At 37.2% G+C, this 19799-nt stretch overlaps 1 protein-coding gene and 1 pseudogene across 1 annotated transcript; one reads left to right on the top strand and one right to left on the bottom strand.

Moving 5' to 3' along the window:
* Positions 1–7129: 7129 nt before the first annotated feature.
* LOC119530377 (density-regulated protein-like) lies at positions 7130–16624 on the bottom strand. The gene is given in 4 exon segments (XM_037831462.1): positions 7130–7211; positions 10101–10210; positions 10212–10607; positions 16619–16624. Coding segments are annotated over 4 exon segments (594 nt in total).
* A 1491-nt stretch (positions 16625–18115) lies between these two features.
* LOC119530376 lies at positions 18116–18722 on the top strand (annotated as a pseudogene).
* The last annotated feature ends 1077 nt before the right edge of the window (positions 18723–19799 follow it).

Genomic DNA, 19799 nt, shown 5'->3' with positions numbered 1-19799 from the left:
TACTAGGAGCAATTGAGACTATAAAGGAAACATAAGAAGTTTTCTGACCAGAAACTTCCAGTAGAGTTTGAGAGATTGATCTAAACACAGATAGCAACAGAAGAGAATGGGTCCCAAATGCAGAGGAAGGATGCCAGTGCTAAAGGGATGCAGGGAGGGAAGGATGACTGTGAGCTGGAGTGACCATATCTCCACAAGGGGTCCTTGACCTGGGTCTCCATTAGTGTAGGATGTGAATGGGCCAAGGGGAGAGAAAAGGGGAGAAAGAACATGGTAAGCAAGGGTTTGAGTAAGGGATGAGCTTGGGTTTGGGGGACAAAGGTAACATAAGTTTTTAAAGAACACAGAATCTGTACCAGAGACTAGGGAGGTGCAAGGTGGATGAGAAGTTTAGATTAAGATTGCAAATGGCTTTGAATGACAGACACAAGATTTGGGACCTCTTTCCTTTATACCTTTCCTAACTGGAAGTGACCTAAAATCATAGGACCTCCCTTTCCTCTCTGCTGGATGAATGTTTCTCAGCCCTGATGAGACTCTCAACAACTACATAATTAAAGCATATTTCACACAGTCATGAACTAGTCAGGAAATTGTCCCCTTGGAAATTCTACAGAAATACATACTTTATGTTAATCATCCATATTAACACACTACATCTCATTAAATAGCTGAATGCAGTAGGTGTTAGCAGACCTCCAAGTGTAGATGAAAGATAATCACACTCCTATTCTCTGGAAACCATACACAAACTAGTTACACTGAACCAGGACAATAAAACTGCCCAAGTGGGAATTTTTCTGTATTTTCCAAGATTATTTAGAGTATAGTCTAATGCCACTCCCCACTCCCACCCCCCTCATGCTCCCAAAGCACGATATTGCACTTCTGATAGAAAACTTCCCAGACAGGCTGACATGTGGAAGACTTGATTGACTGTCTGTCTTTCCTCATAGATTGTGAGCTTCCTTACATGAGTAATAATTGTGGCCTATATTTATTTGGGGTATTCTTATCTGCTTGGTTCCATGATTAGTAGTGCTTTATGGCTTATCTCATTTATTCACTATGCAGCCCTTTTGAGGTTGTTACTATTTCAGTTTGCTAAAGCTGCTGGAATGCAATATACCAGAAAAGGTTGGTTTTTACAATGGGGATTTATTAACTTATAATTTACAGCTCTAAGGCCATGAAAATGTCCCTATTAAGGCACCAACAGGATGATATCTGGACTTTGAAAACAGGCTGCTGGCATCAGGAAAGCCTCTGTCCCTCTGTTATTTGGGAAGGCACATGGCTGACATCTACTGGTCCTTTACTCCCAGGTTTCATAGCTTTCAGCTTCTGGTTTCAGTGGCTTCCTCTGTGGGTCTCTCTTAGCTTCTCCAGGTTTTTTTGCTCTGAGCACTCTGGGCATCCTCATAAAGGATTAAGACCCACTCTGCTGGTTTGAATCCATTATGTCCCCCACAAAAACCATGTTCTTTAATGCAATCTTATGGAGGTGTAGACTTATTTAGTTTTTTGATTAGGGTGGAAGCTTTTGATTCGGTTGTTTCCATGGAGATGTGACCCACCCAACTGTAGGTGAGACCATCTGATTAGATCATTTCCAAGGAGGTGTGACCCCATCCATTCCAGGTGAGTCTTAAGTAGATCACTGGAGTCTTTTAAGTGAGCTCATGGAGAGAGGGAGCTCAGAGAAGCTGAGAGAGACATTTTGGAGAGAAACTAAGATATATAGTCTAGAGTATGCCCCTGGGAGAAGCTAAGAGCTGACACAGACACAGACACTTGGAGATGTAGACAGAAAGACATTTGGAAATGCTAAGCTAAGAGATGAAGCCCATAGTTTGCCCCAGAGAAACTAAGAGAAGATCCCCAGATGCTTAGAGAGAAATGCCATGGGAGAATAAGCAAGTATGCACAGGAGCTGGGAAAGAGAAGCTAAAAATGACAGAAGCCCAGAGACATTTTGGAGAAAGCCATTTTGAAACCAGAATCCAGAAGCAAAGGACCAGCAGATGCCAACCACATGCCTTTCCAGCTGACAGGTGTTTCAGATGCTATTAGCCTTTCTTCAGTGAAGGTATCCTCTTGTTGATGCCTTAGTTTGGATACTTATGGCTTTATAACTGTAAATTTGTAACCTAATAAATCCCCTTTATAAAAGCCAATGCATTTCTGGTATTTTGCATAATGGCAGCTTTAGCAAACCGGAACACCCACCTTGAATGGAATGGGTCACATCTTAACTGAAATAACCTAACCAAAAGGTCCCTCTCACAATAAGTGTATATCTTCGGGAAAGGATTAAAACACATGGCTGAATAGTCCTGAAGATGGCAGCATAGAGAGGAGTGGAAGCTAAGTAGTCCCCCTGGAACAACTACAAAAAACCAGAAACAACTAGTAAATAATCCAGAATAACTGCGGGGGCACAAACGAGACCATCCATTCATCAAACACCAACCTGAATTGGGAGGAATGCCCGAGAACACAGCATAAAATCTGTAAGTAAAACCTGCGGAACCAAGTCGGGAGACCCCCTCCCCCATAGCCCGAGCTGCAGAGCCGTGTGGTGCCACAGAGAAGCTCTCTCCCAGCAAGCGAATACAGCTCAGCTGAGCTCCAACTGGGGTTTTAAGTAGCAAGTGTGAACTGCTCACTACAGGTACGCAGCCCCAAAAAACAGACAGAGGCTTTGGGTGACGACTGACCTGGGAGAGCTGGAGGGTTGCCTTGGACTGGGTCTGAAGGGGACTATCTGTTTCTTTTTTGGCTCAGTGGAGAAAGCCCCAGTCATTTTCAGTTTCCAGGGCTGTGACTCTGGGAAGGGTGGAGACACCACAAGCAGAGAGCAAGACCATTGAAATGCTAATGACCTCCACCTGAGGGGTCTGTCTTCTCTAGGAGGAAAGGGGTGGGGCCCTTTCCATTCAGAACCAGACCCCAGAGCCTGGGGGAACACGGCCACACCTCCTCACACCAGTCAAGAATTACAGGCTAACAGGCGTCCCCTACTGGGCAGAAAAGCACAGTGACCCGAGGCATCAAAGGGTGGAGCAATTTTCTAAGACACACCCACAGGGAAACCAGATACTGAATATTTCTTCCCTCTGGGACCTGAACCTGTTCTGGTCTGGGAAAACCTGATTTGGATAACCAAGGAAACCATGCCTAGACAACAGAAAATTACAACCTACACTAAGAAAAACAAAGTTATGGCCCAGTCAAAGGAACAAATGTACACTTCAACTGAGATACAGGAATTTAAACAACTAATGCTAAATCAATTCAAAAAGTTTAGAGAAGATATTGCAAAAGAGATAGAGGCTGTAAAGGAAGCACTGGACATGTATACAGCAGAAATCAAAAGTTCAAAAAACCTACTAGTAGAATCTATGGAAATGAAAGACACAACACAAGAGATGAAAGACACAATGGAAACATACAACAGCAGATCTCAAGAGGCAGAAGAAAACACTCAGGAACTGGAGAACAAAACACCTGAAAGCCTACACGCAAAGGAGCAGATGGAGAAAAGAATGAAAAAATATGAGCAACATCTCCGGGAACTCAAGGATGAAACAAAGTACAATAATGTATGTATCATTGGTGTCCCAGAAGGAGAAGAGAAGGGAAAGGGGGCAGAAGCAATAATAGAAGAAATAATTAATGAAAATTTCCCATCTCTTATGAAAGACATAAAAGTACAGATCCAAGAAGCGCAGCGTACTCCAAACAGAAGAGATATGAATAGGCCTATGCCAAGACACTTAATAATCAGATTATCAAATGTCAAAGACAAAGAGAGAATCCTGAAAGCAGCAAGAGAAAAGCAATCCGTTACATACAAAGGAAGCTTAACAAGACTATGTGCGGATCTCTCAGCAGAAACCATGGAGGCAAGAAGGAAGTGGTGTGATATATTTAAGATACTGAAAGAGAAAAACCGCCAACCAAGAATCCTGAATCCAGCAAAGCTGTCCTTCAAATATGAGGGAGAGCTCAAAATATTTTCTGACAAACAGACAATGAGAGACTTTGTGAACAAGACACCTGCCCTACAGGAAATACTAAAGGGAGCACTACAGGGTGATAGAAGACAGGAGTGTGTGGTTTGGAACACAATTTTGGGAGATGGTAGCACAACAATGTAAGTACACTGAACAAAAGTAACTATGAATATAGTTGAGAGAGGAAGATGGGGAGCATGTGAGACACCATAAGAAAGGAGGAAAGATAACAACTGGGACTGTGTAACTTGGTGAAATCTAGAGTATTCAACAATTGTGATAAAATGTACAAATATGTTCTTTTACAAGGGAGAGCAAGCAAACGTCAACCTTGCAAGGTGTTAAAAATAGAGAGGCATTGGGGGAGGGATGCAATCAGCATAAACTAGAGACTGTAACTAATAGAATCATTGTATTATGCTTCCTTTAATGTAACAAAGGTGATATACCAAGGTAAATGCAGATAAGAGCGGGGGATAGGGGAGGCATGTTAGACACTTGACATTGGTGGTATTGTCTGATTCTTTATTCTACTTTGATTTAAGGTTATTTTTCCTTTTGCTGCTTCCTAGCTGTCATTTTTTTGTTTCCTCTTTCTTTTGCCTCTCTACCTTCTTTGACTCTCCCTCCTGCCTTGTGAAAGAAATGTAGATGCTCTTGCTTAGTATGAGCAGAATGTTCAATTAGGATGAACTTAAATGTTTGGAAATGAACAGGGGTGTTGGTAGCAAGATGTGAGAATAACTAACAGCGCCGAATGGTGTGTGAATGCGGTGGAAAGGGAAGCTCAGAGTCATATATGTCACCAGAAGGAAAGTTGGAGGTCAAAAGATGGAAATGTATAAAACTGAATCCTATGGTAGGCAACGTCCATGATCAACTGTACAAATACCAGAAATCACTTCATGAACCAGAACAAATGTATGACAATACAATTAGAAGTTAATAATAGAGGGGCATATAGGGAAGAACTATATACCTATTACAAACTATATACTACAGTTAGTAGTATTTCAACATTTTTTCATAAACAGTAACAAATGTACTATATCAATACTACGAGTCAACAATTGAGGGGGGTTGGTTAGGGATAGGGGAGGTTTAGAGTTTCCTTTTCTTTTTTTCTTTTTTCATCTTTCACTTTATTTCTTGTCTGGAGTAATGAAAAGTTTCTAAAAATTGAACAAAAATTAAGTGTGATGGATGCACAGCTGTATAAGGGTACCCAGGGGCAAGTGATTGTACACTTTGGATAATTGTATGGTATCTGAACAATCTCAATAAATATGAAAAAACAAAAACAAAAACAAAAACAAAAACAAAAAAAACTTTATTGCCCATACATTCAACAGCTTAGATGAAATGGACAAATTCCTTGAAAGACACAAACTGCCAAATCTGATATGAAAAGAAATAGGAAAGAGAAATAGCCCTCTATCTATCAAGGAAATTGAATCCAAATTTGTAATTTAAAAACCTTTCCTCCAAGCTGGTGAAGAATGCAGGGGTGTTGGGTTTCCCCACCTCAATGGTTGCTGATGTACTCACAGACATAGGGGACTGGTGGTTTGATGGGCTGAGCCCTCTACCACAGGACTTGCCCTTGGGAAGACTGTTGCTGCAAAGGAGAGGCTAGGCCTCCCTATAACTGTGCCTAAGAGCCTCCTCCCAAATGCCTCTTTGTTGCTCAGATGTGGCCCTCTCTCTCTAGCTAAGCCAACTTGGCAGGTGAAATCACTGCCCTCCTCACTACGTGGGATCTGACATCCAGGGCAGTGAATCTCCCTGGCAACGTGGAATATGACTTCTGGGGAGGAATCTAGACCCAGCATCGTGGGATGGAGAACATCTTCTTGACCAAAGTAGGGACATGAAAGGAAATGAAACAAGCTTCAGTGGCAGAGAGATTCCAAAAGGAGCCGAGAGGTCACTCTGGTGGGCACTCTTACGCACAATATAGACAACGCTTTTCAGGTTCTAATGAATTGGAATAGCTAGCAGTAAATACCTGAAACTATCAAACTACAACCCAGAACCCATGAATCTTGAAAACAATTGTATAAAAATGTAGCTTATGAGGGGTGACAATGTGATTGGGAAAGCCATATGCACCACACACCCCTTTGTCTAGTTTATGGATGGATGAGTAGAAAAATGGGGGAAGGAAACAAACAAACAAACAGACAAAGGCACCCAGTGTTCTTTTTTACTTTAACTGCTCTTTTTCACTTTAATTATTCTTCTTGTTACTTTTGTGTGTGTGGTAATGAAGGTGTCAGGGATTGATTTTGGTGATGAATGCACAACTATGTAATGGTACTGTGAACAATTGAATGTACGCTTTGTTTTGTATGACTGCATGGTATGTGAATATATCTCAATAAAATGAATTAAAAAAAAAAAAAACATGGCCTTTTTTGGGTTACATAAAGTCTCCAAATTACCGCATTATTATTCATGCTCATCTTAGAGATAACGAAAACTAAGACACAAACATAAATAATGTGTCCTCTTTCACTTAGCTACTAAGGAACTACGTCTACATGGGCTCAAAGGCCATGAACAGGGCCACTGCCTTATATCGCCTCTAGGTCTGGGTAGAGCCCGTCTCTTATTCATCTTTGTCTTCCCCACGGTACCTAAGATTACTGCTTGACACGGGTGTGTTCAGTACAGATGACTGGTGTTGAGGGGAGCAGAAATGCCAGGGACAGTGAGCACCTTGCTGTGACCTTTGTGTGTCTGTGTCTGACCTCTCTGCTCTGGAGAGAAGAGTGCTGGATCAAGCACCTTCTTCTAGATCACAGCTCTCTCTCTCCTACCTCATTTGCCCTGCTTCTCTACTCCTTCTACCTAACTGCAAAAGCGAATTGAAGCTTAGTGCAGACAAAAGGAAAACAGAACTCTGAATGACTGAGTGAGCTTGAAGGAGGAATGTGAAATCCAGGAAGTAAAAATGAGAACTTAAGATTTTGTGTAGGAAAATAGTTACCCTAATGAAATCATTACATCTGAAATTGGCATATCACAAACAGTGTCAAGGTTTCAAATGCTGGTTTAGTGTCCTTTTTGTTCTCATAAGATTTTTGTTGAATAATATATGGTGGGTGTCACTTAGACTCAAAGTCATTTGTTTCAAATTGATGAATGTATTTGTGTTTTCCAGTAAGGCAAAGAATTTGTTGAAATCTCCTGCAATGCAGAGAGGATGGAAATCACATGAACACAGCAGGAAAAGTATGCAAGAAAGGTTTCAGGTGGAACTATATTTTCTGTATACGGATAAAATAATAGAGATAAAGAAAGGCTTAATATTTATATTTAAGTTAGGAATAATGTATTCCATGCTGACATATTTGAAAAGCATATGTCTATGTCTAAATATCCCAAAATGCATGGCATCTTATCAATGTTTTTTTTCTGTATCTCTGAAACTAATTTTATTGAGAGTTTATTCTAAGCTAAACATGACTGATTTGGTAAATCTAAGATTAGAAAAGTATCTAACCATGAAGTATATTTAGTATATTTATATGAAGAAGTCATAATTTAAAAGAGCTAGCTATCCTTAGAGTTTTTATACACATGAAAGTTTAAACTGACAAATGATTTTATATTAAGATTTAAAATCAGGGCTTTGAATCAATCCTATAAAATCTCATACCAAATCACTAAGGAATATCAAAGTCAAAGTATTAGAAATATCATAATTAAGCAAGCCAATTAACATAAGTACCAAAATTCTTATTACATATATTACATATATAACATCATTCAGAAAATTTCAACAGAGCTTCTTTGTAATAGTACCTTCATTCTAAAAAAAGTCAGCACAATCCTTATAATAAATGAATACAAACGCAATCTTAATAATTTATAAGCACTAAAAATATATCCTTTAATTTTATGTAGACACATACTTAAGTGTACAATATATAAGCAGATACAGAGAATACACACATAGCCAATGTATAAAATGTATTTTACTTAACTCCAAAACCCTGGTAGCTATTTCATCATACTTGCTATGAAATCATTTGTAGCAATGACAATCTAAGTCAGGGCTTCTATGGTTTCTAAGCAGAATACAAAAGCATGGTAGGTTAGTTAGGATCAGATAATAAGGAACCTGTTTTCAATTACTTTATTCCAACTCTCTTTATTTAAATATTCATTTCTGATAAGCACTTACAGTTGAATAGTGAATTTCAAATGAGGTGGAAAAAAACGATTGGTAAAAAAAATTAAATGTGTCAATATTCTGGCTGAAAAGAAATATGAATAAAGAGCTCATAAGACAAAAGCATAAACCAATAATATTGGAGAAAATAATGTGTTAAACAGGTGCTAAACCCTCCTTGCCTATAAGCCCCATTAGTCCTTACTAAGTTTTGCATTTAGCACTTCTACCTTCTACCTATGCTTACCCTCACTAGACCTCAGCTCCCTCAGAAGTTAAATAAATAGTAACTCATAGAGTTGTTATGAAGATTAAATGATCAGCAGAATAAAGCATATAGTGCTCGGCACATAGGAAGAGTTCAATAGACGCCAGGTATTTACACTGTCATTATTATTTAACTTTTCAATAAAACATTTAAAGACACCATACAATGAAGGAAAGAACCAAGTCTAGAGTTTTGGAGTCTAACAAAGCTGGATTCCATCTCGGTTACCAGCTATGCGGTCATGGGAAAATTGCTTATTCACTCTGACCCTCAGTCCTTTCATCTGTAAAATAAGGCCTACTATTATTTTTATTATTTCCAAAGCATATGATAGGAAGAACATCTGAAAGTGCTGACATTATGAAAATGAATTGTCGAAGAAATACATTCCAAATGAATATTTCTTGGCATATTTGAACATACGTCAACCTCTCTATTGAAATGTTTTGACTGGTAGTAGCCTTACAACAATTGAAATACGAATTGGTATGGATGAATACCAATTTAATTCAACACCAAACTTTAAGCACTGAGACTATCTAAGCAAATTTAATCCTTAGAACTATCATTAAGCTGCTGTGGGTGAAGACTCAAACACAGTTCTCCCATTTAGCAGAAGAAAAGGAGGAAGAAAAGGGAGAAGAAGAAGGTTTCATTTTGTAGTTTTGACTTCTGTATTTCTTGACTCAAATATAACCTAGTAAGCAGTTCCCACATATAAAACAGACAACAAAATATGATATGCCTACTAAGTTCCAAATGAGTTATGTAAACAAAAATCCCCTCACTAGTTTCGTGGAGAAAGAGCTAAAGAAGGGTAGAGCAAGCATATAAAGAGTGAAGAAGCAGCTATTCCAGTCAGGCAGGAGAGAGAAAGAGAAGCAGAGAAACGTGAAGATCCATGGAGTAACAAACACAGCTTGGTTTGGCTTAAGCAGAGGAATGCGGAAGGGGGCAATTGGGATTATATAAATACACATGATCTTTTTATCAACCAAATATTGACAACATAAAACTTCACACGCAGACCCTCAGTTGTGGTTAGACAACCACTTCTAGAATGGCATTAGGAAATACTAGAAATTCATTATCATTGAAGAAAAATAAATTTTTAAGAGTAGCCTGAAATTCAATTTTATCTGAGTATATTAGTTTATTTCTGTTTAATTTTATTTCTCTTTTTTATATAACATTGCTCTTCATATTAATAAATTAATTCCTCTTGCAAAATGGTGCAGCCACTGTAGAAGACAATTTGGCAGTTCTTCAGAAAGTTAAGTATAGAATTGCCACATGACCCAGCATTCCCACTACTAGGTATATATACCCAAAATAATTTAAAGCAGGGACTTGAACGTATATTTTCACACTGATGCTCATAGAGGCATTATCCACAATTGCCAAAAGATGGAAGCAACCCAAGTGCCCTTTAGCCGATGAATGAATAAATGAAATATGGTGTATACAAACAATGGAATATTATTCAGCAGTAAAAGAAATGAAGTTCTTGTTCATGTGACAACATGGATGAACCTTTTGGACATTATATTGAGTGAAATAAGCCAGACACAGAAGGACAAATATTGTATGATCTCACTGATATGAAATAATTAGATGGTGGTGATGGTAGCACATTATGAGTGTAATTTCAAAAGTTGCAAGGCTGCACGCTCTCATTACATATTTCTTTGTTACTCTGGGAGTTTTGGCTATCATAAACTTTTGTCATATGATCTTCTTTTTTTTGTTTTATTTGACCCCTTCCACCTCTTTTTTGTTTTTTCTTCCCTTCCTCTTCCCCTGCTTGTCCTTGACCCTTGCTAATTCCAGCTTCTTGTTTGGGTGAATTTTCTGTGCTAAGTTTTGCAAACTCATTTGGAAAATTCTTCTCTAACCATTGCCTACATTTAGCAGCACCAGGCATATATTCACAGTACTCTGTTGGTAATGAATAGACTCTGCAATAAAGGACCCAAAGTGAGTAATAAGCATCTAACTTGGCCTTGCTCCCCAGGTCTCCCTTGCAATCAGTCCCACTGGACTCAGAAATGCCAGCAGCTGTCCCACAAACCCAGGTGGTTGCAGAGCTTCTGCTGCCTCTGCTACCTCCAGCTGTGGTGACACATGCAACTCCTCTGCCCTAGCCAGGGCCACCTGAGAGCCTGTCTGCCCTGTAGTTCCTCTTTTAACCACATTCACATAAATAATTCAGTGCTGTTAATTACACTTATAATGTTGTGCTACCATCACCACCATCCATTTTCAAAATTTTACAATCAACCCCAATGGTAAGTCTGAGAAAATTAAGCTTTAACTCCCCATTCCCAACCCTCAAATCAGCTCCTGGTAACCTATATTCTAGATTCTAACTCTATGAGAGAAATTGGCCTTTCTCTGTTTTCTGAAAAGTTTGAATAAGATTAGTATGTAGAGACTACAGCAACATTGGAGGTCCAATAAATTTGAAATTTAGATGAAATTACAGATTCATAGAAAAACACAATTTACCAAAAGTGATAAAAATTGACAAAAGAGGAAACGGAAAATAAGAATACTCCCATATTTAGTTTTTTAATGAAAACTATAATTTAATGCATTTTTTAAAAAAGAAATTCCAGGTCCAAATGGTTTCAACTGATTAATTTTTCCAAACACATAAAAAAAGAATTCATATTAATCTTATTCAAACTTTTCAGAAAACAGAGAAAAAGAGGACACCTTCTAACTCATTTATAAGGTCAATATAACTTTGATAAAAAACATCTGACAAAAATATCATTAAAAGAAAAATTGAAGACCAATTTCTCTCATGAACCTAGACCCAAAATTTCTCGACAATATTATTAACAAATTGAATTCAGCAATATAGAGAAAGGATAATACATCATGACCAACTGAGGTTTATTCTAAATATGCAACATTGGTATAACAACTGGAAATCAATCATGTGATTTGCCACATTAATATATTATGAGACAAACTATATGATGTCTCAGGACATGCAAAAAATTCATAAATTAAACATCCATACTTTACAAAAGCTATCAGAAAACCAGCAATAGAAGGGAAGTTTCTTAATATGATAAAGAGTATCTACCAAAAATACTTCAGCTAACATTATTCTTGAATTTGAAATACTGTACTCATTTGCCCAAATTTGGGAACAAAATAAAGCTACCTACTATTACCACTTCTATTCTACATCATACAAGAGGTCCTAGCAAGAAAAATAAAGACAACATATAAAGATTGGAAAGCAAGAATTGAAGTTGTATTTATTTATAGAATGTGTGGTTGTATATAGAAAGATAAACAAATTATTAGAATTAATAAGTAAATGTCACTGAATATAAGGTCTATATACAAAAAGGATTGTATTTCTATACACTAGCAATAAGCAACTAGAAATTAAAAGTTTAAAAATACCATTTACATTAGCACCAAAAAAATGCATATACCTAGGAATATGTAGAACAAAAAATAAATGTGCAAGACTTATACACTGAAAATTACAGCATATTACAACTTATCATATCATATCATATGAATTAAAGAAGTGAATAAATGTAAGTGTATGCCATTTTCACAGATCAGAACCCAATATTCTGAACATATAAGTATCCCCAAAACAATCTACAGATTTGTTGGAACCTCAAGCAAAGGCCCTTTAATAGGGTAATTTATGCATGTGTGTGTGGAACTGACAAGTGAGAAGATTATTCAAAAATGTGTATGAAAATACATATGACCATACAAACAAGAATCATGATCCTTGGTATTTTCTCTAATGAGTTGAAAATGTATGTCCACAACAAAAATCTGCACATTTATGCTAATGACATCTTTATTCATGATTGTCAAAAATTGGAAGCACCAAGAAGTCTTTCAATATATTAATGGAAAAACAAACTGTGGTACATCCATGTGTTTTCATTTCCTAGGCTGTTGAAAGCTTATACCATGAAATAGGTTGACTTAACAATGGGAATTTATTAGCTTATGATTTTAAGACAGAAAAAATGTGCAAATCAAAGCATCATCAAGGTGATGCTTTCTTCCTGAAGACTGGCTTCCAGTGATCCTTGGCTCCTCTGCCACGTGGCAAAGCACATGGTGTTGTCTGCTGGTCTTTCCCTTCTCTGAATTTCATTCCTTTCACCTTCTTACTTCTATGGCTCTCTCTGTCTCTATCTCTGTCTTTCTCTGTGTACTAATTCTGTTTAGAAAGGACTTCAGTAATAGAATTAAGTCCCATCCTGAATGAGATGGGTCACACCTTAAACTGAAACAGCCTCATCAAAAGATCCTACTTAAAATGAGTTTACACACACAGGAATGGATTAGATTTAAGAACATGCTTTTCTGGGGTACATATAGTTTCAAACCACCATACCCTGCAATGGAATATTATTTTATTAATTAAAAGAATTAAATTATTAAATTAAAAGAAATGAGCTATCAAACCACAATGAAACATGGAGGAACTTTAAATGCATATTACTAAGTGAAAGAAATCAATTTGGAAAGGCTACATACTGTGTGATTCCAACTGTATGATTCTAGAAAAGGAAAACTATAGACACAGTAAAAATATTGGTGGTTGCCAGAGATTCAGGGGGAGGGATAAAGAGAGGAATAGATGGATCACAGGGAATTTTTAAAGCAGTAAAACTATTCTCTATGATACCATAATAGTGGATACATGACATTATGCATTTGTCAAAACCCATAAAATGTACAATACAGTTGTACAACACTAGTGAAACTGAATAAATTATGGACTTAAATAATAATGTATCAATATTGACTCACCAATTGTAATGAAGTACCACACTAATGCAAGATGTTAACAGGGAATTGTGTCAGGGGAGATGGGGGCATATGGGTATACATTCTCTGTACTTTCTGCTCAATTTTTCTGTAAACCTGAAACTACTCTAAAAAATAAATTCTATTAGTTAAAAAAACAAGTAATCAAGAATAGCCAATGTATCTTGAAGAAGTATAAAATTGAAGGACTTAATTGCCAGATATAAGAAATTATTATTAAGATGGAGTATTAATTCATTGTGGCACTGAAGCAAACATGGATTAAAAGACAATTGAACAAAATAGAAAGTCTAGAAATAAATCCACATACATACAGTCATCTGATCTACAACAAGAGCATCACTGCAATGCAGTGGGGAAAGGATGAACTTTTCAGTAAATGATACAAGGGCAATGATTTTCCTGAATCCACAACATGCTGCAATGTCAGAATTCTTTGCAAAGTTATCTCAGGACATAGTAAGCCATTTTCTAGCCTAAGGTTTTCCAACCATCCTATGTCTCTACCCACAAAGTGGTGAGGCAGGTTTCCCATCTACTTCCAAACATACACATGCACTTGGGAAATCTTGCCACCCCCACCACCATGGAAAAAGGACAGGGCTCTCTAGAGGAACTCACCCATACCTACAACCTCATCGCTTACTCTTCAAGTCTTTTCTTGTCACCAAACCAGTATAATCATTTCCTTATTTGTGGTTGGGATAGTGGAGGAGAAGTAAGAAACTTAGCTCCCCTTATCTTACTTTTTCTTCTTCTTTTTTTTTCATCTCTGTTGTGAATCATGTCCATTCTACTTAAATCCTCAGCTTTTGAAACACAAAAGCTAAGAAGAAAATTCTTTTTATCATTCTGTTTTCAATTGCAATATCCCTTCCTGCAAATTGAACACAAAATGGCCTAATTGACTTAATAGGGGAAGAGAATGCATGAGCCTTTTTTAATGAATATTTTAAATATGACCCTGCCAGGCTAGCTCTTGCCTTACCAACCCCTTCCCCTGTCTGACTCTCAGTTCTCACATTGATTAGATATGATTAGAGAGACAGACTCTCAGTTCTCACATTGATTAGATATGATTAGAGAGACATCAGGTGGGGTCTATTTCACCCCAAATAACCCAGGTCATACACAGACTCCAAAATCAGTCCAGGGAGGATGGAGTATTCAATAAATACGCATATAATTTGCTTCTGACAACTGTCTAAATTGGAGGTAAAGAAGGTGGATTAAGTTAGATTCCTTGTACTCACTACACTCAAAAGTAAAATACAGATAGATTAAAAATTAAAATGTAAAAATTAAATTATAAACTATTAAATTAAGGTGAAGGCAAAAATTTTTTACATTGGAGAAGGCCTTTCTTAGCATGACACCAAAGATAAAAATAAAGAACAAGTTTATATATTTGACCTCCAAAAAATTAAAACTTACATATATATATAAAGGTATGTATATATATATTCATGTATATATAAAACAACAAACAAAAAATAAAAACAAGTAGAAATTAAAACTTTGGCCTGGAGAAAAAGATCCTAAAAATGCAAAAGATACATAAAAAACTGAAGAAAAATATTTTTGTCATATGTAACAAATATATGAAATCTTATATAAGATATATGAATATATAAATATCTTTTACAAATTAATAAGGATATAATGAACATCTCAATAAAATATTGAATAAGGGTCAATAATAGATAATTCATCAAATAAGAAATACTAAATAAAATAGTGAGTTAGTAATTCTCCATATCAGGGAGGCAAACATAAAATGAATGATGATATTCAGCATATGCCAGGATGGAGAAAAACAGGATCACTCATGCTTCTATTTGGAGGTAAGCTGGCATTATGTATCAAGAGTCTTAAGCATTCTCTGACCCAGAAATTTTTCTTCTAGCAATTTATCCTAAGTACATAACCAAAACAATAGATGCTTCCATCTAGTTCAGTACATGTTTTTGAGAACCTACTATGTGCCATGCATGGGGTATACAGCAGTGAACAAAACGGTGTCCTTATCTCCACCTCTCATGAGTGTTAACAGTCAAAAAGGAGAGACTTTGGGATAAACGTATAGTAAGCAGTATAGCACAGGTAAGTCGAGGTGCTGCTGGAGCATGTAGTTTCAACAAAAGCAAATCCTGAAGAACCAGGGAATGTACCCAGAAGAAATAATCTCAGTGGAGTGGCACTAAGTAGGTGAAAAGAGTATTCTAAGAAGAAGGAGCAACAGGAGCAAGTGCTCTGAGGCAAAAGAACACATGGTGTGTATGAGGAATGAAAAGTTTGTAGTGATTTACATAGAGTACAAGTTTGGAATTAGCAATGGACAAGACTAGAGAGGTTAAGAAGGGGCTTATCAGGTATTACATGTTTGTACAAGGACGATCATCAAAACATGTAATTGGAGGCATTTTTAATTGTTCAATATTATGAATTGATTAAATAAATTATGATTCATTTATACAATGTTATGGCACACAGCTTTTTAAAATGATGAAATTGTTCTCCCTTTGTTGATATGGAAAGAAAACCATGATATGTCATTAGGTTTTGTTTTTTTTATTTAAAGGCAAGATACATAAGGCAGCTTACAAAACAACAGGTGTGTTTATAATATTGTTTTAGTATGGTTAGATAGATAGATGATATTACAGAGGTAAATGATAGATGATAGAGCAATAGATTGATAGTAGATCAGTAGATAGATAGAGATGAATCTGTAAGTTTTGTTTCAAATGTTAAAATAGCTATCTCTGACTAGAAGCATTACAGTGATTTGGGAGAAAACAGTGAGCAGTTTTTAAAATATCTTGATTAGGAATATAATGGGAGCCTCTTTGGGTAACATCTCTGTGGATCCTCTAGAAGTAAACTGTCAAAGAACGATTCAAAGACATTTAGCTATTTTGCAAACAGAGTATTTGGTTGTCTGTGAGGGAGTCTCTTGGTCAGAAGGAGTAAAGGACAAAAGCAAATATAAGACAAAAATGGGGAAGAAGGGAAAAAAGAAATCTGCAGGAAAAATCTACAACAATGAGTAGCATTTGCACATTTAGGGAGGTAAAATGATTATGAGGGAGCTAGCAGTCAGTCTGGGCATTCTCTCTTTGGATAGGCTTACTTGGGTTCTCAAAGAAAATGATTTCTGTAGTGATGGATTCCCCAGAAGCGCTGAGGATTTAGGTGTGGAACATGTGGACCAGGTTGTCTCCGTAATGTCTGCCGGTTTCCTTCCTTCGGTTGGTCCAGGTGTGCATCCTCTCCCTCATCAGAATTTCTCATCAAGTGGAGTTCACTGGCTGCAGGTACCTTCATATCTAGAGGGTTGCTGTATCTCAGAACGTTATAGCATGGGGGATACATTCATTAAGAGTGACTGGAGCTGCACTATGAAAAGAAATCAATGTAGGTTACTAGAGTGTGTTTTCTATAATGGAACACAGATACTATAAGGTGGGATTTTAATATAAATTTCCAATTTCACCCTAATAAGAAACACAAGACCATCCTAACCCAGTATTGTAGTCTAGCCCAATTTGTGAATCTTTCTTCAGCATGCAGGCTTTGCCTTCTCTCTTTTTTGACTTAACTGTTGCTTTCACTTACCTATCTCTTCCTCTATGATTGACCTCTGGACAATTTCATAAAGTAGACTCTGAGTTAGCTGTGTTTCTGTGGGCCTCATTATGTCTGTTTTCTACCTGATAGCACTTAGGGAGGTTCCCTCTATTTCAAATACTCTCTTGCAAATATTCCCAGCTATTACTGAGAATATCATCTCTTTGCACCGTTACCTCTTCTCTGCCTGTTTATGGCCAGTTGCCTCATGTTCTAGCCTCCCTGGAACGGCAGGTAGGTTTTATATCCTGCCTACTTTTGAAAAAAAAAAAAAGTTTGAATCAAACAGTTTCCTTAGAGTAAATAATTATGAATTTCATGACATTTCTTGTGTAACACCATTAAACATCCTTCTCAGACTTCAAGAACTCAGAGTGTTATGTGGCCATCAATTCTACTATAAAATCATGATATTTCCATCACACTATTATTATCTCCCAGTTTATCCTATGAAAGGTCCTGTGCCTTTCATCTCTTTATTCCCAATATCTAACAGAGTAAATGCTCAATGAATTTTGTTGAGAGATCAAATGAAAATAACTTAATGCCAAATTAAGATCTGCTCAATGCTGCAGGCTAAAACAATGACTGTTTTCACAAGGGAGGAAGGAAGGAAGGAAGGAAGGAAGGAAGGAAGGAAGGAAGGAAGGAAGGAAGGAGGGAGGAGCGGAAAGGGGGAGGGAGGGATGGAGGAAGGAAATATATTGAATAAGAGTCTAGGAATCACCAATTCAGAGAGCACTGGAACAACATACAGAAAGAAGAGATGATGGAAAAAGTCTCTGGAATGGATAAGGATTCATATCCATTACTGTTATATTTAAAAGTGGAGAATAAAAAAAAATTATCTTCTTGGTTCCTTCAATTATGATCTACTATATATGATGATAGATGCCAAATGTACAAAGAATAATGTGACATGTTCCCTCCCTCAATAAGCCACCAAAGATAGCTAACAATTTGTGAATATTAGTAAGCACTAGTCACTCTGCTTAAGTGCTTCATAGGCAACATTTAATCCTCATCACAACCCACATTTCACAGGTGAAATAACTGAGACAGAGAATGATTAATTAATTTGCTGAATAGCAAACAGTTGAGTAACACAGCCAAGATTAAGTAGGCTATTAAAAGTTTTAGCCAGACGCTCCTAGGCACAGGTTTCAACAACCAGGAATCTCTTTCATCATGGCCCAGAACAACTCCACAAACAACATGATCGCTACACACCAAAGGTTCAGTCGCACCAAATTCACAGCCGACCAGTTGAAAATCCTCATCGACCCCTTACCTGGGTCATGCCACCAAACAAAAACTTGCTTTAGAAATTAATGCTGAAGAGTCGAGAATCCAGATTTGGTTTCAGAATCGAAGAGCTCGACAGTCATTCCAGAGAAGAACAGAACCCGAGCAGGCCTTGGAATCAAGCCAGGCCCACAGGCAACACCTCCCCACAGAGATTCAAGCTACTCTAGATAGACGGTGCCGCACCTGCTATACATCTTCCCAATTACGCACTGTCATCAAGGCGTTCAAGAACAACCCTTACCCTGGGATTGATTCCAGAGAACAACTTGCTAAAGAAATTGGGGTTCCAGAGTCAAGAGTCCAAGTTTGGTTTCAAAACCGAAGATCTAGATTATTTGCTCAGAGAAAAAGAGAACCTGATGAGATCTTAGAACAAATACAAGACAAGGGACAAAATCCCTGAGATGAGAAGGTTCAAGGCATAGAAGTGATGCAAAATATCACCAACCTCACTAGCAACTGTTTTATTTCTCTAGAACCAGAATGAGGGGGCACGGAAACTAGTTCAGTGTATCTGATATCATCATCCTGAGCCCCAAATATTTCTCACTCTTGCTGGGGATGCACCCTTCCTCTGAGACTGCAAGTTGACCATTCTGGAAATGTTAAGCAAGACTTCTGGGACAGAGATGGGTCCAAGAGGCTCTGCACAGCACTACTGACCCAGCCTGGACCCAGAGTTCAGCAGAGCTGAGGACAATGAAAATAAAATGAATACATATCATTTCATAATCATCTCAGTAATAATTGAGTCAGGCAAAAAACATCAGTGTATGTAAAAATTTCAAAGTGAATGTTTTATTAAGAACAAGATATATATTGTCTCAAAGAATCTACCCACAGATTACTTATTAATTAAAAAAAGGAAAACTGATAAATTTGCAATGGAAAAACCTGACAGATTCCACCTTAACCAAGTGCACAATATTCACTTTACCAACAGTAATACAGTAATGCCTTTTAAAAGTAGATCACTTTTCCATTGACTCTATTTGCAATATTGTGCTACCATCACTAACACCCATTACCTCAACTTTTTCATCACCTCAAAGAGAAACTGCACCCATTAAGCAATAACTCCCCCTCCCCACACCCTCCTCTTCCCCACCTCCTGCTGCCATGGTCACTGGTATCCTTTAATCTACAACTGTTGCTGTGAAGTTTGCTTATTACAGGTATTTCATATAAACTCTATCATACAATCATAAAAAAAAAAGTTTTAGCCATAGTTGTAGATGTAGAAAGAGCCAGATAGAAATATATATACTTAAACAGTAACAGAATTGTGAGCTATTTTAAGTGAAAGGGCCCTCAACAACATTCAGTTGATCTCATTAACCAGAAGACAGCATGTGCCTCACACATCCTGGGTTTAAATAACACAATAACTCAAGTCTGTTTTCAGGAATATTACACTAATATTGGCTCAAGGCCCCAGTGAAAACCTGGAGAAGTACCGGTAATTAAACAAGTCTATCTTGTTTATCTTTTAAATACCAGTAACTAACTCAGAGTTTGGCTCACCAGAAATGATTTTTAAATATTTGCATAATGAATTAATGGA

The sequence above is a fragment of the Choloepus didactylus genome, chromosome 3 (assembly GCF_015220235.1).
Source record: "Choloepus didactylus isolate mChoDid1 chromosome 3, mChoDid1.pri, whole genome shotgun sequence".
NCBI classification, from domain to species: Eukaryota; Metazoa; Chordata; class Mammalia; order Pilosa; family Megalonychidae; genus Choloepus; species Choloepus didactylus.
Note: the sequence above shows the minus strand (reverse complement) of the source record. Positions and strands in the feature narration are given on the sequence as shown.